This window comes from Stegostoma tigrinum, chromosome 2 (assembly GCF_030684315.1).
Source record: "Stegostoma tigrinum isolate sSteTig4 chromosome 2, sSteTig4.hap1, whole genome shotgun sequence".
NCBI classification, from domain to species: domain Eukaryota; kingdom Metazoa; phylum Chordata; class Chondrichthyes; order Orectolobiformes; family Stegostomatidae; genus Stegostoma; species Stegostoma tigrinum.
Window position 1 is genome coordinate 54,104,726 of NC_081355.1, and position 25,197 is coordinate 54,129,922.

Sequence of the window (25,197 nt, forward strand, 5' to 3'; positions counted from 1 at the left end):
GAATTGTTAGAATTTGGAATGCGTTGCCTGGGAGACAGGTGGAGGTGGATTCCATGGGAGGTTTGAGAAGTGAACAGGATGTATATTTGAAAGTGTTGAAGTTAGAGGGTAATTGAGATAGGGTTGGAGAGCGGGGCAAGCTGGGGAACACTTTCAGGAGCTGGTACAGACATGATGGGTCAAATGGTCTCTTTTTGTGCTGTAAAATTCTATGATTTGATGATAAACCAGTGATGACACCTGTGCGCTTCACCAAAATAGTGAAATGAGGACTTTTATGTTCATTTGAGGCAATGGGGAGGCTTTGGTTTAATGTCTGTGAGAGATGAGGATGATTAAACTGCAGTGAAAAGAATTACTCAGCTTTGAACAAAAAGACATCTAGTACTGAGTCGAGTGATAAGAAAAGGAGGTGAGGGCCAAGTGGTTAGAAACCAGAATGAACTGGTCCAAAACTACTAGCAGACACCCAGAGGGTGAAAAGGTTAAACTTTGCACAATAGACATAGTTGAAGCGCATGCCTAATGAGAGAATGCATATTAACTTTTACGCCCATGCTTGCGAAGTTGCTTAATTAGCATAACATACGATGTATGAAGGGGGTAGGACAAGGGAAGTAACGGAAAGATTGTGCACCTTGGAGCTCAGATTGGACGGAGCTAAAAGGGGAGGATCTAGCCGGATAAATGATGTATAAAAAGGGGAAGTTCCCTGGCCTGTGTGTGCCTCAGGCAACGGGGGGGCACCTGATTCTGCAGACTCATAATAGAGCTTAGGTTACGTGTTTCCAAGACTTTGCCTCCACTGACTCTGTGATTGTGAGCACGTGAATCTATGTCTCACAAGCTTGGGGGCTCGTCCGGGATCCACACTCTGAGTTGTCCGGCGGTGGGTTCGGAAGAAGGGAAGGCGCGCCCCACTGAGTTCGGCGGTCCCAGACATCCTTGCATGCCATTGGGCGGCTCGAGCGAGAGGTATCCGGATAGGAGACTCTGGAAACAAGTGGGTTTAGGTTAAGGGCCCTTGGAACGAAAATCGATCGAGCAATTCTTGTGCACAAGACCCGGGTAAGAAAATTGACTATTACGTATTATCTGGGCAATCGGGGGTAATCTGTCGAGGGAAAATATTTGACAGGGATGGGAGATCAGCGCGTGAAAGCTGAAAGACCCTGGGAAGAGGAGAAGGGGCCAGGAAAAAGGGGTCCTGAGATTCCGCCCGATAGTCCGTTGGGGTGGATGTTAGAAAACTGGAAGGGAGGAAGGACTAGGAGTAAGAATAAAAAGAATACAGTTAAATATTGTTACTAAGGATGAAGCCCCGACAGCTTTTTTATAGAGGTTGCGGAGAAATATGAAGCAAGTTTCGGACATCGATCCAAATTCAGAATTTGGGCAACAACTTCTGAGGACAAATTTTGTAATCAAATCCTAGACCGATATTGAGTGGAAATTAGAAAAGATGAATGATTCGAATAAAAAGCCTCTAGACGAGTTATTGTCCGACGGGAAGACGAAAAACAAAAAGGGAAAGCAAAAATGATGATGCAGGCGGTAGAGCAAGTTGTTGAAAAGAAGTGGGAATGTGAAGGACAGCGGGCGGCCCCGAGAAGAAGAGGAAGGGGCGTGGCGGGAGGCAAAAGAAGGGAAAGGGAAAGAGAACAAATATGGAAGACGGGACCCTTAAGATGTTATCACTGTAACGAGGAGGGACATTTCAAGTGGGAATGTCCTAAACTAAGGATGAAGGTCAGCTCCTATGCCTTGATGGAGGAGGAAGATTAGGGGGGTCGGGGGTTCCCTTCCTAGGGGTCAATGGGATATCAACAGGAACCCCTAGTAAACTTAAAAATTGGACCCCAAGGAGAAGAGTTGGTGTTTATGGTGGACTCCGGAGCCGAAAGATCGAGGGTAGTACAAATTCCACAGGGTCTGACGGTGGGAAAGGAAAGTATAAAAATATTCGGAGTCGGGGGGAAGGGTGATGGAGATGTCGGTGATTGAAGGAGTATATGTAAGATATCAAGACCAGGAGACGGTAGAGGACCCGATTGTAGTACCGCAAGTCGGGGTAAACCTCATGGGATGGGATCTACAAATCCGTTTGGGGGTAGGGACTGCCCCCATGGAAGGACACATTGTGATCCAGCTATACCACCTAAGGGAGGGAGATGAAAAAGAGATCGAGGACCGAGTCTGGTCTGGGAAAGGGAACAGAGGAGGCCTGCAGATACCACCGCTTCAGATAACCGTGAAGGAAGGATGTGGTCCGGTATGAGTTAGACAATATCCCATATCAATAGAGGGACAGAAGGGGCTCCAATCGGTTATTGAAAATCTCTTGCGAGATGGACTGATAGAAGGATGCATGTCTCCCTGTAACACACCGGTCCTACCAGCACGGAAGGCCGATGGGACGTTCCGCCTCGTCCAAGACCTCAGAGAATTAAATAAAATTGTCCAGACTCGACATCCAGTTGTCCCAAATCCTGATACCATCCTCAATCGGATTCCTCCCAATCATGAGTGGTTCATGTGGTTGATCTGAAGGATGCTTTTTGAAGTTGCCCGCTCGCCGAAAGGTGTCGGGACCTGTTTGCCTTCGAATGGGAGGACCCCCAGACCGGGAGGAAGCAACAGTAGCGGTGGACAGTTCTTCCCCAAGGATTCACTGAATCCCCTAACTTGTTTGGTCAAGTCTTAGAACAGGTATTAGAGGAATACCATGGGGCCCTGGGTACGCCACTGATACAATATGTGGATGATCTTCTAGTCTCAGGAGAAAGAGAGAGAGAAGTATGATATTCCACTATAACGTTATTAAACTTACTGGGAAGGAAGGGGTTGAGGGTGTCCAAGAACAAGTTGCAATTTGTCGAGCAGGAGGTGAAATACTTGGGTCATTTAATAAGTCAAGGGAAAAGAAGAATAGGTCCGGAAAGAATCGCTGGAATTACTAGTTTGCCCCTACCGAAGAGTCAGACAGAAATTCGAAGGTTCCTAAGGCTCATTGGGTACTGTAGATTGTGGATCGACGAATATGCCCAATGAGTCAGGTTTTTGTATGACAAACTAGGAGGAGAAGATGAGAAGATAACATAGACTCCACAAGAGCAACAAAAGTACACTATTTTAAAAAAACAGCCTGGTAAACGCTCCGGTTCTGGCTCTACCCTCAGCCAATCAACCCTTCCACTTGTTCGTGAATGCCGAGAACGGGGTAGCCTTGGGAGTGCTAACTCAGAAGCAAGGAGGTCAACGGCACCCCGTGGCTTTCCTCTTGAAGGTTCTGGATCCAGTATCCCGTGGCTGGCCGGTGTGCATTCAAGCGATTGCAGCCACAGCCATCCTGGTTGAGGAAAGTCGGAAACCCACTTTTGGAGGAAACCTGGTAGTATCTACCTCAGAACTGTCAGAATGATTCTGGCCCAGAAATCTCATCGATGGCTGACAGATTCCAGGATATTGAAGTATGAGGCTATTTTGATGGAAAAAGACGACTTAACCATCGTCACAGACAAGAGCTTAAATCCTTCCCGGTTCCTATATCCGCCTGAGGGAGGGGAAGAATCTGGGAACCCGGAGCATAATTGCAGTGAGGTAATAGAGCTACAGACAAAAAGCAGGGATGACCTGGAGGAGGAACCCCTTGCAGAGGGGTGTAGGTGGTTTATAGATGGGTCATCCTGCTGCATTGATGGAAAAAGATACAGTGGATATGCCATCATCGACGGGACCATGGAAACTGAAGTAGAGTCTGGGAGACTGCCTGGAGGTTGGTCTGCCCAATCCTGTGAACTATATGCTCTGATGAGAGCGTTAGAATTATTGGAGAATCAAGAAGTTGCTATATATACTGACTCGAAATATGTGTTCGGGGTAGTACACACTTTTGGGAAGATCTGGAAGGAACGAGGAATGACTACAGCAAGAGGAAAAGAGCTAGCTCATGAACAACTTATTGAAAAGACCTTGGAAGCCCTATTAAAACCTGAAAAGATTGCAGTGGTGCATGTCTCGGGACATCAGAAGGGACATTCGCCTGAGGCTAGGGGAAACAGATTGGCAGATAAGGTGGCGTGGCAAGCCGCCCAATCTGGGACTGTGCGGATGTCCCTTATTCCCCTGAGAGAAGGGGTAAAGAAGGTGCCGGTGTTCTCGGTGTTCGATGAAGTACGAACGGAGGACCTGGGAGCCAGGATGGCAAGAGATGGGAGGTGGTGGCTCCCTGATGGGAGACAGCTGTTGAACAAGGAGATCACCACAGAACTGTTGGGAGAATTGCACTCCCAGTCGCACTGGGGAGCCCAAGCATTATGTGATGCTCTCTTGCAGGTGTATGCCTGTAGGGGGATCTTCACCCTGGCAAAGCAAGCGGTCTCTCGATGTATAATTTGTCAGAAGATAAATAAGAAGGTGATGAGAGCCACGCCAGGAGGGGGGCAGCTGTTGGCAATCTGACCGTTCCAAAGAATACAAGTGGATTTCACCGAGCTCCCCAGGGTCCAGAGATGGAAGTACCTGTTGGTGATAGTTGATCACTTTACCAGGTGGGTGGAAGCCTTTCCCGCTGTCAGTGCCACATCCCAAGTGGTGGCCAAGATTCTCTTGGAACATGTGATTCCCAGATATGGGATAATAGAGTCTCTAGACTCAGATTGTGGAACACATTTTGCTTCCAAGACACATGAACTGATTTGTGACACTTTAGGGATGAAATGGAAGTTACATGCACCATGGCACCCACAGAGCTTGGGAATGGTCGAACGAATGAACGCCATTCTAAAGACTCAGATAACGAAATTGATGGAAGTAGACGAAGCTCCCCTGGACTAAATGTTTGCCGATAGCTCTGCTCAGGATACGCACCGCTCCCCGCAGAGATATAGGGGAGTCCCCTTACGAGATGTTGTTCGGGCTCCTATACATGGGAAAGATAGAAGGGGTGCCCACTATTGAGGGTAATGATGTATTTCTAAGGAACTATTTACAGGCATACACCCGCAAGAGAGCATCACTCGTTCCCTTACAGAGTTAAAGGCCAAAGGGCTGTTGGCGCAGAGTCCTCCTCTCAATTTTTCTATCCACTCGGTCAAGGCAGGAGACTGGGTTTTGGTCAAGTCGTGGAGGGAAGAAAAACTCCAGCCGCAGTGGACTGGTCCATACCTGGTGCTGCTGACAACAGAGACAGCAGTCCGAATGAAAGAAAAAGGGTGGATGCATGCGGCACGGATAAAGGGGCCAGTGGATCCGCCGGCTGAGGAAGAGTGGGAGGCACGGGAGGGGGATAACCCATTGACTTTAAAATTGAAGAAGATAATATGAAGGGTTTACACTGTACTGTTATTTTGTTGTCAATTGTAGCCTGGGGAGAGGGAAAGAATCATTTTTACCACTTTATGTCAAAACTATGCTAGACAAACGGGGCGTACCAACTGCTGGGTGTGTGCTGCGATCCCACATCATGGGGAATCCAGAATTCCTCTTACTGTTGTACCTCTGATCAAAGAAGAAATAGGCGAGGTGCTGCAGTTTGACTCCACTTTAAATGATACATGGGAATCGGTCAGGGGTGCATAGAATTCTAGTTACGGGAATTGGTGGCCGCGTTGGGGAAGGTGGAACGGGAGCAAGGGGAATTATAGTTTCAAGGAATGGTTTCCTCGGCCGGCCCCACAGACCCAAGGTGCAATTGACGGTCTCAGAGTTTCACCACCTGGGGGACAGGTTAACTCAACGTGTTTCTGTAACTGGAATGATAGAGCCCCGTTCCAATTGGGGAATTTGTCTTGTAAATTAAACATTCTAGCCTCAGACACCACCCTACCCCGAGTTTTGAATGGGATGCGCTGGGTTTGCAATAAAAGGTGTATCCATATCTATCCGGGGATATGCACCAACACCGAGGGGAGGAGGGGTCTGGGTGGGGGAGATCCTTGCCCCATGATCAAAAGGGATGGAGTGGCTGTTGTTACCTAGCCTATTTGGTTCCACATATGAGACTCCTGGGGCGGACCCCTAAGCTAAACCAGAGGCAAGGAGGAGGGAGACGTAACCTCCAAAAAGTAACTGAGGGGGATCGTCTCCTCTGGACCCTGTTACCCATGTGTGGGACTGCCCGATCAGGGAGAGAGATACAGAAGCTGGCGGCCTCTCTGGAGGAGTTGGCCAATGACACTGCTGATGTGTTAGCCGATACCCAATCCCACGTGGAGGCCATAATCACTGCGATGATTGCCACTAGGCTAACGGCTCTTCAAAATCAGATGGCTCTAGACATTGTTCTAGCCGAAAAGGGCGGTACCTGTGCCCTAATTAGGGTAGAATGTTGTACATACATACATACCGGACGCCTCCCCCAATATTACTGATATCTCCCAGCACATGCGAGACCAGATTGCCAAAATAAGGGAAGCCGGTAACAGGTACCGGAATGAGAAAGGATGGGAATGGGGAAATTGGGGATTGACCGGTTGGGGAAGTTGGCTGCTCAATTTGGCCATTTATGGATTGTTGATACTGGTGGGTCTGGTGGTGGGGCTCAATGTCCTGAAATGTGTATTGATCCGATTGATGACATCCCTTGAAGGGGGGACCCAGGTTCACTGCCAAAGGCTTCTGCAATTGGAGGATAGTACGCAGCAGAGAGAGATTCAGAGGATGCTCTGGGGGTTCGAGGGACGGGATCCCAAGGTGCAGTTTAATCATAATGCGTAGCAAAAAGAAAAAGGGTGGATAATTGTGAGAGATAAGGATGATTAAACTGCAGTGAAAAGAATTACTCAGCTTTGAACAAAAAGACATCTAGTACTGAGCCGAGTGATAAGAAAAGGAGTTGAGGGCCAAATGGTTAGAAACCAGAATGAACCGGTCCAAAACTACTAGCAGACACCCAGAGGGTGAAAGGGTTAAACTTTGCACAATAGACATACTTGAAGCGCATGCCTAATAAGAGAATGCATATTAACTTTTACGCCCATGCTTGCAGAGCTGCTTAATTAGCTTAACATGCGATGTACGAAGGGGGTGGGACAAGGGAAGTAACGGAAAGATTGTGCACCTTGGAGCTCAGATTGGATGGAGCTAAAAGGGGAGGATCTAGCCGGATAAATGATGTATAAAAAGGGGAGGCTCCCTGGCCTGTGTGCGCCTCAGGCAACGGTGGGCACCCGATTCTGCAGACTCGTAATAGAGCTTAGGTTACTTGTTTCCAAGACTTTGCCTCCACTGACTCTGTGATTGTGAGCACGTGAATCTATATCTCACATGTCTGCTCTGACAAAAGATCTGTAGGTGCAGTTGGAGAGCAATGACAATGATCCAAACACAACAATCTGCAGGACACATTCTTAAAGTGAAAGAATTAATCCAAAATGTGTTTTAAAAATTGCAATAAAAGACATTTTCTGTAGGGTGCACTTTATGAATGGGATTTTCAGTTCAGAGGGAAAAAGAGCAATTACTTAATCTGTCTGGTCTGGAATATCTTGCGTTGCCCCGAAGTTATGTATATGATGCACCTCTGGAGGGTTCAATTTAGGACTGGTGAAGAGAAGAAAGGGCTCATTCTTAAGCCTCCCACCTTAGTTCCCTCTGTCTATAATCAGTAGATGAAGGTGCTTAACCAGAGGGAAGACAAAAGAAGCTGGTTCTGGGGCTTATGTCAAGGTTTATGGGCAGATATACAGTAAGAAGACAAAAGTTTCATGTTTCTTCAATATGTCTCTGCCCTCACCTGCAGCCAATCCCAGCCCAGAATACTCAGAATGATTCTTGAGATCTTTCCTCCAGATGCTACATGGCTGGTTGTGTTCTTCCAGCCTCCTGTTTGTCAACAACGCAACAACCCTTGTTTCCTTCATTTCTCTCTTTTACCCCAGTTCAAGAGACAATTTTTGATCAGCAGCTCCAGGCCGTAACTCAGGCCAGATAAATCAAGGGCATTCCCAACATCATCCTCCCCAACTGCCATCACCGCCCACACTCCAGAACCATCCAATCACTATATGAAGAAAATCAGTTGTGCAAACTACTTTTTGATTCATATCTGCACAGCACACATTGTGTCAACACAGTCCTATTCTGGAATAACAGCCTGAGTTGATACTGGATTGAAGCTAGACAGACTCCAGAAAAAGGCAGTCTCACTTCACTTTGTTTTCAAGACAATTCAGGCCTTCATACTTGATTTACATTCAAAAGTCTTAGCTCCAATGCAAAGCTGATTGAGCACTAAGCCTGCAATGAGAATGAACCATTAAGCTTATTACAGTGTGCTGGTCTTAAATTATATTCAAAACTTATGGTACAGCTGCTGTTGAAATAAAATCCATTGCATATTGATTAAAAATGCTGCTTTGATGTTTAATGTTGTTAGCTGCAGTGACAGTTTAGTATACCATATTGATCAATATTGCATAGTGTCCATTATCTAGAGCGGGCCCAATTTTAATGATTCCAAACAAATTTAGATTTCCTCCAGCAAAGTATTAATATTCACGTTATTGGTTTTACAATATTATGAATGATATTATTTAAACAATCATTTTTCAAGTTGTTTGACAATGCAGAACTTGAGAATTGTTGAACCAAGGCTCGTTTTTCCAAAGCTTTCCATTCTGCACTCATCTGGACAAATAATAAAAACATCACAGTAAAAGGCAAAATTCTTGATACTTTAAGAGAGTTGAGTGCTAGCTGGTTGGCAATTGTAGTCCAATTCAAAGACGGCGAAAAGTATGCTGCCTGTTTGTGCATAAATTTTAAACAGACAGTTTATGGTAAGAGTCAACCTGCTGAGTTTAAAATTTAAACAAGGCCTGACTATTACCCATCAATCATCAATAACTGCATTCTCCATGGCAAATACCTGCACCATGGTCTGTATGCCAACCAAACGTCAATTTTTTTTCCTTAAATTGGTGTCCTTTCGAATTGTCTTGATGAGTTCAAGACAAAAAGCTTTAATCAAATGAGATAGTAGGAACTGCAGATGTTGGAGAATCTGAGATAACAAGGCGTAGAGCTGGATGAACACAGCAGGCCAAGCAGCATCAGGGGACCAGGAAAGCTGATGTTTCAGGCCTAGACCCTTCTTCAGAAAGTTATCTTTTGTTACCTAAGCTTTAATTGAACGAGTATTTTATCAGCAATACTCAAGATTTTCAAAAAATTCTGTCAAGAAATGCAGTAGAGAGAGTGAAGCACTGTCCTTCTGCACGTGACATACCTATTTTCTGGAGGGTAGAAAGAACAAGCTGTATGAGTACAAAACATGTTTCAGTGCTAAGTGAAGTGAATTCTTACCCACAAGACGTTTGGTCTGTGCTGAGAACTCCTTACTCTGTTTGGTCCATCGTTCCTTTTCACCTGCCAGCCCGCTGATCAGAGAGGAAGCAGTCTGCATTTTGTGCCGGCAACGTCCGGCATCCTCCAATAATGCCTGACAAAAAGAAATGCTTCAAAAGTTGGTCACACTATCAAGAATGAATAACAGTGGCTTGAGAATACTACTAAACACTAAATAATCTCCTAAAAAACATTACACAATGAATAATTGTTGTCCTTTTGGTTTGCACGAAGTAGGCAGCATATCAGAAGCACAAAGTTCAGAATTCATCTAAATAATTCTGACAAACTGGGAACTTTGTCTTTACAAGTTTGAGATATACGTCTTCATAAGGACTGTGGTCAATCCTCCTTATGATATCATCATACAGACATGTAAGTGAAAGCTATGGTTGTAAAGTCAAAGTCGAATAAGGTCTGAGACACTCTGAGTAGTAGACATAGAAGTCCCTAACCTGGAGTATATTCTGCACTCTGTCATTCTTTAGACCTTCATCCAAGTATCACTAAGTTTCCAGTCAACAGCTCAAAGGGAGACAGAAGATTATAACACAAGATTAAAGCTATTTTTGTGTATGGCTAATGTATGCTTGAGAGAAATAAAAAGACTATGTTGCGATATGGTCCCTATAGGTACACCGGATGGGATCTTATAGAGGTCTGAGCAATGTGAGCCATGGTGAGATTTGTGGTAGAATCAGACAAGCAATCCATTGAGGCTAACCTCAACATAGGGATCATTATACTTCATCCTTTATGTATTTCACAAGCAGCATTAGCAAGTTTCTCACTAGGCACCAGCGAGTTGCCAATTAAGAGGGATAATTGCTTGTCAAATACCCTGTAATAGAACAAACTCACTTCATTGTTATTTAGCTTCCCATCATACCAAATGTGACAAACAAGCCAAACATCAAGAATTCTCCACATGGAAACCAGAGCAAATATCTGGCAAATTCAGCTGACTGCTCATGTCCCTCCATGCTGGACACCAATATATTACAGCATTTTCCATGAACATTGATCACACACACCCTGCATCCACAGATTCTGGCTCCAATACAGGCCAGCCTTTAGGAACCCTCACTGTACATCTATGATCCACAGGCAGGACGCTTCTGCACTTCAGTGTTGCACTGACAACTTTCATTACAATGCTGTTTAATGGCAGTGTGCATTCATGGTCTGGATCGTGCCGCATTTCCAGATTCTTCACTCAATCTCTTAGAGCTAGAGCTCATACACTCTATGCTTACTTAGATGCCTGTAACTTCCCTGCCATGCATTACCTTGTTTTTGCGTGGTTTGCCTCCCCAGCCAGAGATGCCATGCTCATAGCACTGCTGTATTGCCTTGCTGTTTACTACAGGTATAAGGCAGGAAGCTCATTATGGTTGTCAGTAGGTCTCAGTTAGGTTTAGGAGGGAAGTCTTTCATCGGTGGTGGGGAGTCCCAGTGCAGTAAGTCAATGGCAGCCTCCAAAGCATTGAAAATGGTGTGTCAGCCACATTGGGCAGTCAGAGAACAGGTGTTCTCCACACAAGGGGCGGGCAGTTGACGTTGTCCTGTCTTAATTTTTTTCTGCTCTATTGGGGCTGTTTTCCTCCTCGAATGAAAGAGAGACAGGAATTAAGGGAGATGAAAGTGGGTAACACGGTTGTTACTTTTGGTGTAGGTGGGCTGATTGCCTGAGTGAGTGAATAAGCAGCATAGACAGCATGAGATAACAAGGTGTGAAGAATTTCTGAAGAAGGGTTCCAACCCGAAATGACAAGCTTTCCTGCTCCTCTGATGCTGATTGGCCTGCTGTGTTCATCCAGCTTCACACCGTGTTATCTCAGATTCTCCAGCATTGGCAGTTCCTACTACCTCAGCACAGACAGCATGCAGGGTTTATGGTACCTGGGGTTAATGTCGGTTAATTGAGCTGTCTCTTCTCAGCTCAGCTATCCCATAAATCAACTCACTGTTAATAGAGTCCTTCAGTTATTAAAGCTTTTAAATATTTTAGAAGTACAAAAAATTTCACTGAATTCTTAATGAAAGAAATGTTCCATTCAGCCAGGGATCAGAGAAACATTGGGCTGAATCTTAGTTTGTTTTTCAGCGAAGTCCAAGTCACGTTGAGTTTTGGTGGAGGAATGCCCCCACGAGGCCTAGTGAGTTTTCTCGCTGTGTCTTAACATTGAGAAGGCAGAGAGACCTCTTTGATGCAAGGCTCCAGAGTAAAAGCACATTAGAACCAGAACAATTCCGACTCAAGAATGCTAGTGATGTTTATGCTGAATTGGTGTATATTCAAGAAAATTTGAAAGGATAATCTTGTCAGAAGTAAGTGTAAGACTCTAAGAATCTCAGCCCTTATAAACACCTATGAAACAGAACCCAGATCAATTCATTAATCTTCCACTTTCTGATAAATATGTGGCTTGAGATTTTGTGAACTTAAGTCAAATGGGTGCACAAGGAAACTTAAGAAATTTAGTTTGGATAAGAAGTAACTGTGTTCATTGTAACATTAATATTTGTAATGGAACTATTTAAGATACAGTGTAATTACAGTATTCATGTTCTTTGATTTTGTGGAGTAAAATTATTTTATTTTAAACAATGAACCTTGTTACTTGAGTAAATACCTGGGTTTCCAGATTTTCAAATGAATTTTCAAATTCCTTACCAAGGTCATAAAGATGGTTTACACTTTAAAGCACAATGTAGAGCATTCCCCTTTCACTTTTTGCATAGATGTATTTTATACTGACCTAGAAGCAGACATTCAATATTTCCAGAATTTTACTAATGTTATTTTCCATTTTCCACTAAAGAACTTTAAATCTCAGAACTATCTCTTACAGTGAAGTTATTTTTTCTACCAGAGTTTCTTCTTCTAGACTCATTTAACTCTTTTGTTATTTTCAATTCAATTGCGAGATTCCGTCTGTATTCCTGAGTAGTTAACCAGTGTGTTGCTGCCTATTGTGGTCTCTATTCCCAGGTTCCTAGGAATGTAACTTGCCTGAGAGTTTTAGCGCTACCTTGGAAACATTTCTCATTTTAATCTCTATCTTCATGGCAATGTGAATAATACGGGCCTTGCATCTAGCTAGAAATGTTGATTCAGCTCCTTGAAGCAGTTTTAATTTGGCCAATAAATGATGAGTTTAGGACACAACTGCTTGCAACCCAGTACTGACATTAGAGACTGCCAGTCTAGTCATTGCTAGCCCTTCTATCATTCAAAAACTGAGTTTCTTTATTCTCAAATAGTAAACTCATTTAATCTTTTATGTCCCACTTTATATCCTTTGTAAATAAATGTGTTAGATGGTGTTGGTTTTTCACAAGCTTTACTCACTGTTATAGCATCTTTTGGAGAAGTACTGAGGGGCTCCATCAAAGCTTATTACTAGAATGAATGCCAGAATGCATCAGGTGATATTAGGAGTCAAACCACATAATAAAAGGGCTGGACTAATTTTCTTGCCAGGTATAGCAGACTCCTTTTCTTGAAGGAATTAGTTTTTTATGAATTATCAATTAGGGGAGCTGCAAAATTAGTCTATAAAACCAAATAAGGATATTTAAAATATCTGAACAAATTGATAAATATCTAGTTGATACCAAGATGCAATGTTGGCAGACTCTCTACAGCAATGAGCCGTGTCAATGGAGTCCAATAATGGAAGGTTGGCTTCAGTGGTGGTCTGGGCTGTACACACATCTATCTGTAGTTTCTTATGGTCCTGGGCACAGCAGCTGCCGTACCAGGCCATTATGCACCCACACAGTATACTTTCAATGGTGCATCTGTAGAAGATGGTGAGGTTGAGGGTTCCTATGGACATGCCAAATTTCCTAAGCCACCTGAGGAAGAAGAGGCGTTGTTATGACATCTTGACTGTTGTATCTATGTGGCAAGTCAGGGCAGGTTTTTGATTTATTGTCACTCCAAGGAACCTGAATCCCTCCACACTCTCAACCTCAGTATCATTGATGCAGATGGGAGCGTGTTCTCCTTTCTTTCTGAAGTCAATGTTCAGGTCTTCAGTTTTTTTGATGTTGAGACAGAGGTTGTCTCATTGCACCAAGTCGCCAAGCCCTGTATATCCCTTGGAGATAGCAAGAACTGCAGATTCTGAAGTCAGGGACAACACAATCTGTAGCTGGAGGAACACAGCAGATCAGGCAGCATCAGAGGAGTAGGAAAGTCAATGTTTCAGGTTGGGTCCCTTCTCCAGTAAAGTCAACATTCCTACTCCTCTGATGCTGTCTGACCTGCTGTGTGTTTCTCCAGCTCCTCTAAACCCCTTCCGTATTTTGACTCATCGTTGTTAGATATCCGTCCTACTATGGTAGGACATGATGGTCTTCGTTTGAAATTTTGCAACACAGTTGTGTGTGTACAGGGAGTACAGTAGGGGGCTAAGAATGGTTCCTTGGAGGACTCCAGTGTTGAATATTATTGTGGAGGAGGTGTGGATACCTATCTTCACTGACTGCTGTGTGTGGAGGCTTTACTGAAATGTTTATAATATGTAGGGTGATCATTCTCAGTCACATCAATAGTCCAACAAAGTTGTTCATTTTTAAAAGAAACAGAATTTAAATACAATAATGTAGAAGAAAAAACTGTTGTTGGCGTGATTGCTCCTCATGCCCACTGGTAATGGCCACTATAGCAAATCATTGTTATGTTGTGGAAGAGCTGCACAAATTGGAAATCATTTGGGCTGAGATGCTTTCTTTAACAGCTGGGTCACTGCCGATTAAAAAAATCCACTCTTGTTTATTAGTACTGAATTTTAGAAAAGCTGTTTACTAGAATGAATGCCAGAATGCGTCAGGTGATATTAGGAGTCAAACCACATAATAAAAGGGCTGGACTAATTTTCTTGCCAGGTATAGCAGATTCCTTTTCTTGAAGGAATTAGTTTTTAGATGAATTATCAATTCGGGGAGCTGCAAAATTAGACTATAAAACCAAATAAGGATATTTAAAATATCTGAACAAATTGATAAATATCTAGTTGATACCTGTAACATTTATGAACTCTCCATTGGCTAATCAGATCATAGGGGTGCTCTCTCACTAAACAGAGATGTGTGGTGGTTTAACCTTAGGGTCATCATAGCTCAAGAGGGGGAGAGGCTAAGAAGAAAAGTCCTTCATGGTAACCTCAGGTGAAACATGAATTGAACCTATGCTTTTAGCATCACTCTGCATTGCAAGCCACTAGTCAGTGTCCACAAAAGAAAAATATGTTTCCACTCAAAGGTATTATTTGCAGAAATGTCCCACACATAAGCAAGGGAAAGATATTGTTTCTCACAGCCAAACTATTACAAATATTTTACAAACAAAAAACATTCACTATAATTATTTAATACTCACTTGTTTCTCCGTCATGGCCTTGTCATAGGCTGCCTGTACAATATCTAGTTCTGCTTGTTTAGCATCCAATTCCGCTTGTGCCTTCTGAAGATCTAACATGGCTATAGCCAGACGATTTTCCTGGATTGCCAAATTAGCCTAAAATAAATATGTAGGCATTTTTAGATTTCAAAACTTGATCATAATCACTATAAGTGGTTGACTTCTCTTTTCTATAAAGTAAATGATTCTATAACTATCATCTACAGTTAAGGCAATAACTTTTCTTGTTTTGCGATGCCATCAAGCGTTACCTCTTTGATATGCTGCATGACTTCCTACTTACTTGCCTAAGGTCAAATCCAACAATTTAAGAGCGCATATTAAAGTTGCCCTCTGCCACAAACTCTGTTTTCCTGTGATTGATTCCATTCCTTGTCATGCCATATAATCAAGCTGTTCACAACTTTGTCATATTGTACAAAGCGGAGCTTTAAGCTACATATCTTATCCATCATTTAGATCACTCACATCCACTTCTACAACATTATCCATCTCCATTCTTACACGTTTTTGGCAGCATGGTGGCTCACAGTGCCAGGCACCGGGGTTCAATTCCACTCTCAGGTGACTGTGTGGAGTTTGCACATTCTCCCCAGATCTGTGCGGGTTTCTCCCATGTGCTCTGGTTTCCTTCCACAGTCCAAAGACACACAGATAAGGTGGAATGGCCGTGCTAAATGGGCCTTAATGTGCAGGGTAGGTGGATTAGTCATGAGAAATACAGGGTTACAGGGATAGGGGTAGAGGCGTGGCTCTGTGTGAGATGCTGTTCAGAGGGTAGGTGTGCATTCGGTGTCCAAATGGTCTACTTCCATACTGTAGGGATTCTATGCTACAACCAACTAATTCAGCTCTTTTCTTATTAGTCTCACATGCACTGCTTTACACAAACTTCAATTTGTTCTGTATCTTGCAATATGCCTTACTTTACGATCAAATTTACACTCTCCGGAAGTCATCTGTATCCTGTTCTCTAAAATACTTAAAAATTTTTGTCATGCTCTGCAACTTGTCTTCCACAAGCTCTTGTGGCACTGTAATCATCTGTAATAATTCCACACTTCTGATATTAGCCCTTTAATCATTTCCCAATGTCCTCCACTCCAATCTCATCTAATGCTCCAAAATTAATTATAAAGCTTTTAGGAGTCTTGTGCCTGATCTCTATAACCTTTTCCATATATTTCTCTATCTTTTCTTTTCTCTCTTAATTTATAAAAAGCTCATCAAATATTTTTCAGACTGGTCTGTCATCGCTTACCTCAGCATTCATTCCCATATCCATCTAGGAAATGCCTTGGGACTTCTGATGTCACAACACTCACAAATTCAAATTATTGAGGTTGCCTGCTCTAAATTATTCTGATACACTGGGATACAAATGAGGATTATTCACATAAATATATACAATGGATACTACAACTAGAAATGACTTAATGGCTAGAAGATATAAATGAAAGTCATAAGCTTTTTCTACATTTTTTTATCCATACTACAAAGTACTTATGATGAAAATGCTGTCCTTCTGCCAACTCTCCTACAGTAGTATAAACAAGAGTTTTTGCAGGGAATAATCAAATACTATCACCTTAACATTCAATACTTTCACCTTGAAGTACCTTTAGTGGTAAAACCTCCTTGTTAATGGAGAAGAAGGAAGCCATTGCCTTAGTCCAGGAGCAGATTCCTGCTACATTGCCACAGACTCTCTTGGCTGTTTCTATATTGTAGTCTGTCATTTCGAAGTATGGCTGAAGCAAATCAACAACTTCCTCATTAATTGTGTCTTTGGGAAATTGCTAGGATGATAAAATAACATGATTAAACATTGATGTGGAAAATTTCAACTGTAGTCTCAGATATATTTGTGACCTTTTATACAACTATAATCTAAATGCAAATTTAAAGTATAACTTCTTCCAGCTTGAAAATATGATTCCTTTATTTTGTTATTCTATCAGAATATACAGTGTAATTTCAGTACAAGTATATTTTTTTTAAAAATGCAGTTAATAGCTGCAACTACAACATGCTAAATGGCAAGCTGAAATGTACACAAAGGACTTTTTTGCAAATTAACTTGTCTCTTTGTTGGATTATTATCACATTTTTGGCAGGGGTGGTAATGAAATATTAGGCCTTTCACTGACACTGGGAGCCAATTGTTTTAACTCCAATGTATCAGAAGCAGTGAAGCATGGAATGTAATGTGTGCGGAAGGTGCTAAGAGATGTGAGCACAGGGCAAGTGCAAGAGAAGAGGAACACATTTATTATTGATCCAAAGATCAGAATATCAAGAATAGCTTTGGCAATGACTACTGCTCAGTTTATCCTATCCACTCACACAAGAAAATTTAGCCAATAGGAAATTTATTAAAAGAAGAATGTATAAAGAGGCGATCACACCAAAACTTAGGGGCAAGCAGGCAGATGGGGAATAAGGGATCACCAGGCAGTAAAAGAGAAATGGGCAGGTAGTGAAGCAGTCCCGAGAGGTTCTGCTTGCTAACCAGTTTTCCATTCAGGCAAGGGTGGTAGTTCCTCAGAGGACAGCAAGGGCCAAACCTGTGGTATCACAGGTGGTCCAGCTGAACAGGAGGAAGCAATGACGAGTGAGAGAGTAATGACAAGGGACTCTTTAGTTAGGGAACAAAAAGGTGTATCTGTGGCTGTTGATGTTGAGTCCAGGATGATACATTACCACTATGGTACAAGGGCCAAATATGTCATATAAGGCTGTGGCTGTTTACCTTCTGAGACATATTTGGCCCTTGTACCAGGGTGGTAATGTATCATCCTGGACTCAACATCAACAGCCACACCCTGTGGTAAACATTGCTGCCAATGTCATAGATAGGACAAGGAATGTGGTTCTGCGATCAGAAGGGAGCTAGGCTGAAAATATGCATGCTGGACCTCAAAAGTACTAATCTCTGGATTACTTCCAACACCACATTCAAGTGAGTACAGGAAGATATGACAGATTAATTCATGGCTAGAAAGTTGGAGTAGGAGGCAGGACTTTAGATTTCAGGAACAGTGGGGCTAGCTCTGGGGGAGTTGGAACCTGTACAAATTGGACAGATTGCAGCCGAACAGAATGGGAACTGAATTACCCTTGAACTGTTTAATTTAACTCAGCAGGAGTGTGTGAACCAGAAAAGAACAGAAGTGAGTAATACTAAAGCACTCGAAATATTGGGAGAGGCAGAGAACATTAGAATAGAGTAGCACCAGATTGATGTACATTTCCAAACCGTAGACCTTATGAAATAGAAACATGAATACGCCATTCAGACAATCAGACAATCAAGCCTGCACCACTATTCAGTTGGATCAAGCCTGATCTGACACTCCTCACGTCCACTTTCCTGCCCTTTTCTTGTAATCTTTGATTCCCCTACTGATCAAGAATCTCTCTTCCCTATAAACATACACAAGAATTCTGTCCCCTCAGCTCTCTGTGGAAAGGAGTTCCCGAAGACTCACAATCCTCTGAGAAAAGAAATTCCTCATCTTGTGTATTTTGTATACAGAACATGGAGAAACAGTATAAAACAAAAGGTTCTATTCTAGAAAGAGTGCAGGACCAAAGTGAATGTGGCTGGACAAGTAAAGAGAACAGTTCATGAAACATACAAGATAACAAAGTGTGAAGCTGGATGAACACAGCAGGCCAAGCAGCATCTCAGAAGCACAAATGCTGATGTTTCGGGCCTAGACCCTTCATCAGAGAAGGGATGGCGAGAGGGTTCTGGAATAAATAGGGAGAGACGGGGAGGTGGATCGAAGATGAAGAGAAAAGAAGACAGGTGGAGAGGTTCACCAACACCTTCCACCCCAACCTCAAGTTCACCTGGGCCATCTCCAACACATCCTTCACCTTCCTGGACCTCTCAGTCTCCATCTCAGGTAACCGGCTAGAAGCTGATGTCCATTTCAAGCCCACCAACTCCCACAGCTACCTAGAATACACCTCCTCCCACCCAGCCTCCTGCAAAAATTCCAAATTCCTCTGCCTCCGCCGCATCTGCTCCCAGGATGAGGCATTCCACTCCCGCACATCCCCGATGTCCACGTTCTTCAAGGACCGCAACTTGCCCCCTGCAGTGGTCGAGAACACCCTTGACCGCGTCTCCCGCAACACATCCCTCACACCCCGCCCCTGCCACAACCGCCCCAAGAGGATCCCCCTCGTTCTCACACACCACCCCACCAAGCTCCGGATACAACGCATCATCCTCCGACACTTCCGCCATCTACAATCCGACCCCACCGCCCAAGATATTTTTCCATCCCCACCCTTGTCTGCCTTCCGGAGAGACCACTCTCTCCGTGACTCCCTTGTCCGCTCCACACTCCCCTCCAACCCCACCACACCCGGCACCTTCCCCTGCAACCGCAGCAAGTGCTATACTTGCCCCCACACCTCCTCCCTCACCCCCATCCCAGGCCCCAAATTGACTTTCCATCTTAAGCAGATGTTCACCTGCACATCTGCCAATGTGGTATACTGCATCCATTGCACCCGGTGTGGCTTCTTCTACATTGGGGAAACCAAGCGGAGGCTTGGGGACCGCTTTGCAGAACACCTCTGTTCGGTTCGCAACAAACGACTGCACCTCCCAGTCACGAACCATTTTAACTCCCCCTCCCAATCCTCAGATGACATGTCCATCACGGGCCTCCTGTAGTGCCACAGTGATGCCACCCGAAGGTTGTAGGAACAGCAACTCATATTCCGCTTGGGAACCCTGCAGCCCAATGGTATCAATGTGGACTTCACAAGCTTCAAAATCTCCCCTTCCCCCACTGCATCCCAAAACCAGCCCAGCCTGTCCCCACTCCCTAACCTGTTCTTCCTCTCACCTATCCCCTCCTCCCACCTCAAGCCGCACCTCCATTTCCTACCTACTAACCTCATCCTGCCTCCTTGACCTGTCCATCTTCCCTGGACTGACTTATCCCCTCCCTACCTCCCCACCTATACTCTCCTGTCCACCTATCTTCTTTTCTCTCCATCTTCGGTCCACCTACCCCTCTCTCCCTATTTATTCCAGAACCCTCTCCCCATCCCGCTCTCTGATGAAGGGTCTAGGCCCGAAACGTCAGCTTTTGTGCTCCTGAGATGCTGCTTGGCCTGCTGTGTTCATCCAGCTTCACACTTTGTTATCTTGGATTCTCCAGCATCTGCAGTTCCCATTATTTCTCATAAAATGTACAGTTTTGGAAGCTTCATTAACTAGGGCACAGAACAAGCACAGGGAGGTCATGCTGAACTTATGCAGACCACCTGTTAGACCTCAACTAGAGTGCTGTGTACTGTACTGGGAGGCGCACACTTTAGGAAGGATGTAAATACATAGGAGAGTGTGGAAATGGTTCACAAAAATAATTTTGCGGTGATAAACTTCAGCTATGGGGATAGCAAAAAAGAAGAAACTATTCCGGCTCCTAAACAGATCAAGACCAGAGGGTACGATTTTAAAATGTTCTGCAAAAGAAGCAAATATGAGTTGAGAAAAATCTTTCACACAGCAAGTATTTGGGTTCTAGAATGTACTGCTTTAATGTCTGTTGGAGGTTAAAATTGAGGCCTTCAAGAGGTCATTGGATGATTATATAAACAGAAATAACATGTGTTGTTATGGAGAAGATACAGGTGAATGGCACCATGCCAAAATGCCCAGAGCCAATGCAGACACGATGGACCAATTTGCCCTTATCTGCATCAGAACAACTGTGTGATTCTGAAAACAGGAGAAACATATTTGAATACTCCTATGCACTCTAATAAGCCAAACAGGCAAAGTTAAAGGCTTTAATTATTGCCAGGACTAAAATATATTTAACTTTGAAATCACAATTGGCATTTTGAGTGATTCAAACGACAATTTTCTGGTAACGCATAACGGTTGTCTTTATCAGTGAATGCTTAGATAATCACAGCTATTATAAACAATTAATACTTTCACAGTGAAAACACAAAAAGCAAAACCAGATAGTGTTTTATCCGTACAAGGAAGACAGACTTGTTGGCTCAGGGGACAAATTTTGAAGACTTTGGAGCCATGGGTTTGAAGGGAAAATGAGGAAGAATGCATCATGCCAGTTTGCTGCTGTCTTTTCACCTCTGGCTGTTTCCCCAGGAGATGTTTGGTGAAATGTTTCCCATCCCCTGCAACCCTCACCTCCAACCATGCTTGAAATCATTACGGAGTCATTTAGATAGATTTCTCTAGTGGAATCCCTCTTTCTCATACTACAGCAGTTTCACATTATGGTCTCCCAACCTGGTAGTTAGGATGAGGTGAGAGCACAGTGGGTGGGAGTACCTCAGACTGACATGTTGTGAAGTCTTTGGTCAGCTGTACTGAGAGCTGCAGGAGGGTCAAATGTGTCGCTGCCTCGAAAAGTACTCTTCAACCATTAAGGCACAGGGATGGCTCATACAGCTACTCCTCCCCATCACCTGTCTCTCCAGGGTAAGGGGCTTTCTATTGCAACACAGACCACTACAGTTGGAATGGCACCAATGACAGGAGCAGCAACCCTTTCCCTGGCCACATTCCCTTGACAAAGTAGAGGAAAGTGGTGCTGAGGTGCAGGTGCAAAGAAAAACAATTCCCAAAAACTACTGCTTCAGGATGCACAGGCTCTCAGGTCATTGCTGATGTTTTCATCTTCAGTGCAAAACTGCACTGCTTGCTAGCAAACCAGGAAAGTATGCATTGCCAGCATTTGACAAAGTGCCTGACAATAGGGGACCAGTACCTGGTCTCTGCCTCCACAATCCCCAGTCAGTGATTTACACCAAGTTGTGCAATCATGCTATGATTACCGCCCACACTGGAAAATCACTAATTAATCTTCTCATGGAGCTCAGAGTGTGTGTTCTTCCCCAGGTAACAGGCAATGACCTGCCCAGCTGGAACAAAGCTCCTGAGTGTCCTTTTTATAGAGCAGACACAGGCTCTCTTGTGGCACATTGGTAGTGTCACTATCCCTGCAGCAAGATGCCTGAGTTCAAGTCCCACCTGCACCAGAAGTGTGAAATAGCAATTCTGACCAGGTTAATTAGGAAAAGTAGGTTTAAAAAAAACTTACATTTAGCCGATCCGCCAGAGGAAAAGAACTGTAAAGCTGACCTACTTTGCGGTTATGTTTGTGCCCAGGTGTTCTTGGAGGTGGAACACACGGTGTCCATCAATGCTCTTGATGCTTTTGGAAAGAGGGGGCACCGTAGCAATTCAGTGCTTTATTTCCCCCTCCAATTCCATTTTGATTTCATCCTTTCCTGCTTCCCATGCCCACCTCATTTTTCTACCCAACCTTACTTTTGACGGTTTGCATTGGCCATAATGGCGAATTGCTTGTAAATATTTAATGTGCTACATGGGTAATCACTGGTGGTGGTTGCTAGTTCAAAAAAAAGAAAAAAATTCAAAGCTATTTTGATGGTGCGAAGTCGCTCAGTTGTGTGTGATGGTACTTCCAGATATACAAGAACTTTTTAAAAATATAAAGCATACCCTACATACCAGGGGGTCATTGGAGAGGGAACATGTAGTGTCCACTAATGCTCTGCTTGGCTTTATTCACAGGTGGGCACCGTGGGGGATACAGTGCATTATTTCTCCATCCAACTTCATTATGACTTAGCCTCATTCCACTCTCCCTGCCCCGCCTTCACTTTTGATGGGCTTTGCATTTAAACTTCTTATTGGCTGCATGTATCATTAGTGCTGGTGGTTAATAGTTAAAAACAGAACATAAAGGTCACAGTGACTTGGTAGTGGGAAAGCTGTTCGGTTGCGTGTGATAACACTGAATCGATATAAAAATATAAAGCAGACCCGCAGGTTTCTTACTAGTGGTAGTGTACCTACATCTGAGCCAGGAATCCTAGGTTCAAAGCCACCTGCTTCAGAGATGCGTCATAATCTCTCTGAACAGGGTGATTAGAAAATACATAATATAGACCCCCATGGATTCTTGTAGAACAGTCCCTATGTCAGAGCCAGGAGGCCTGGGCACAAGTCCCAGCTGCTCCAGAGGTACGTAATAACATCTCTGAACAGGTGGATGAGAATGTATCTATACAGCCATCTCCCTTTACTTTTGCTAGTTTATATTGCTCATAATGAACTTTGCAAGTAAATTTCTAATTGGCTGCACAGGGGATTACTAGTGATGGTTAATGGTTAAATGCAAAAAAAAAGTTACAGTGATTTGGTAACAAAGTGTGGAGCTGGATGAACACAGCAGGCCAAGCACAAAAGCTGACGATTCGGGCCTAGACCTTTCATCAGAGAGGATGTGATTTGGTGGTGGGAAAGACATTCAGTTGTGTTTAAGAGCACTGCTGGGTATAAAGAAAATTTTAAAAATGCAGTAGATCCAACAGCTCTTGTGGTGCAGTTGTGGTGAACCAGGTGGCCTGTGTTCAAATTCCATTTGCTCCAGAAATGAGGAATAACATCTCTGAACAGATTGATTAGGAAAATATCTGTAAAGCAGACCCAAGGATGGGTCTGCAGAACTGTCTGTCCCAAACTCATATAGTGGCTCTATTTTGGCATTCAAAAATAAACAACGTTCTTTTTCAGTTGGACTTTCTGAGTTATTACAAATGCCATTATGTCCCTGAAAGGAGAAGAATCAGGAGATAGGAGATTTAGGTATGATTTTTGTCCAGATAGGTAAAGGACATTTGTTCATGGTGACTGTGAAACATTGGTGGAAGAGACCAATTGACTCAGGGTGAAAAAGGGAGAGAGAGAGACAGTACACTGCTCAAATGAGGTGCCTGCATGATCGAAATGAGACCACCTGCAAGCTGCACTGACCTGAGCAGTGTGCTGCAGGAGAATGCAGTCAGTGTGTGGGGTTTGAACGGAAGTTTCACTCCATTCACCTGCCACACTCTTCAGTGGACCTAAATCCTCTTGCGAGCTGTCTCTGGGTTAGAGGATCCACGCTACTCCTGCTGACTTCTTCAGCTGATTCTATCCATGGATGGATGATATACAAGTGGATGCAGTAGGTATGGGACTTTACGCAGATTCACTCTGGAAGAGGGAAAAGTCTCCAGCCAGCTGCTTTAATCAGAGCAAATCAATTCAGGGCCTGCCTCCAGGCTCCTCGTTTAGTTATGAATCATCCCTTTGATAAAATGGTTGCAAGATTCCTCCCACATTCCCTGATTGAATGAGGAGCCAAGGCAGGTCCTGAATTGATTTGTTCTAGTAAAGAACTATCATCCAAATGAGCAATCCAGCAATCAGGTTCATAATGAAAATGATACCGATGGCTGATGAGAAAATCTAAGGTAAAAAGATTCCATTTTTGTGCCTCTAAATAATTCAGCTACCTGGAGGTTCTGTAAAAAGTTTCCTGCTGTCATGAGCTTTAGGGACTCTTGCCAAGATGATATGATGCAGCTTCTCTCAACATCTATTTTCACAGAGTTTACTTTCCGTTGGAATAGCAACAGCACACAGTCCATAATGCGCATGATCAGGTGAGGTGGTCTACCCAGTGTACGGACAGTGGCAATATCGCCTGGTTTAATGGTCTGTGGGCAAAATTACAGGAAAGAAATAAATATAACAAAGCACAATTTTAAGAAAAGAAGAGAGATCAATTTTACCTAACATGCATGCTTGGGTTCTGTAACTGATACAAGTTCTAGCTGAAAATTTGCTTGATTCCAAGTCTGTTCAATCATGTCAATGTCACAAAATCTAATTTATAGAAGACCAAGTTAACCATTTTTAAACGATGTAAAGAGAAGTTGTATAATGACTGTCTGCAGAAAGTAAAGCTAGATTATGCAGAAAATATCAGTTATCTAAGGTGCATGTTTTTGTTGCTATGAAGAATTATTTTCTAATCTTACAAAATCATTTTTTCAGATTGCTTAATGCTATACAGATTATCTTGCTAATGTTTTAACTCTATGATGAATTCAAAATTCATTGCATTTGTGTCTATGTCCTAAAGTGGGTCATTCTCATTTGTACTTTGCTTTTGAAATATCCTAATCCTCCTAGACTTCCAATCTCTGACTACAGTGGCCTTGGTAAAAGAGCTTTGTCTGCAAAAAAAAATGTTTAGAACAAAAAGATGAAAAGTCTCTGCAGTATTTCCACACAATTTTGACATTACGCAACATTATTAACTAATGCATTGATATTTACCAAAGTAAATCTTTTGACCACTATCACAACACAAGTTTTGGTTTTATTAAATTCATATTTGTACTAACGCAATGTACCACCTAGTCCCAACATTCAAAGTCACCAGTAAAGCTACAACTCCCATCCTACAGCTAAGGAGGCCCTCTGGAAATTAGGAGAAAATCATGGAGGGCCAATGACGGGTGGTCACAATCTTCACACATTCAGTGGG

At 43.3% G+C, this 25,197-nt stretch overlaps 1 protein-coding gene across 1 annotated transcript in view; it reads right to left on the reverse strand.

Annotated features, from left to right (window-relative positions):
* dnah5 (dynein, axonemal, heavy chain 5) overlaps positions 1-25,197 on the reverse strand; it is a 372,198-nt gene that overhangs the window by 59,736 nt on the left and 287,265 nt on the right. Inside the window, exons 59-62 of the mRNA XM_048562706.2 lie at positions 24,158-24,361; positions 16,402-16,581; positions 14,741-14,878; positions 9,307-9,442 (exon numbers count right to left, since the gene is read on the reverse strand). Coding sequence (XP_048418663.2) covers positions 9,307-9,442; positions 14,741-14,878; positions 16,402-16,581; positions 24,158-24,361 — 658 coding nt within the window. The remainder of the gene's footprint in view (positions 1-9,306; positions 9,443-14,740; positions 14,879-16,401; positions 16,582-24,157; positions 24,362-25,197) is intronic.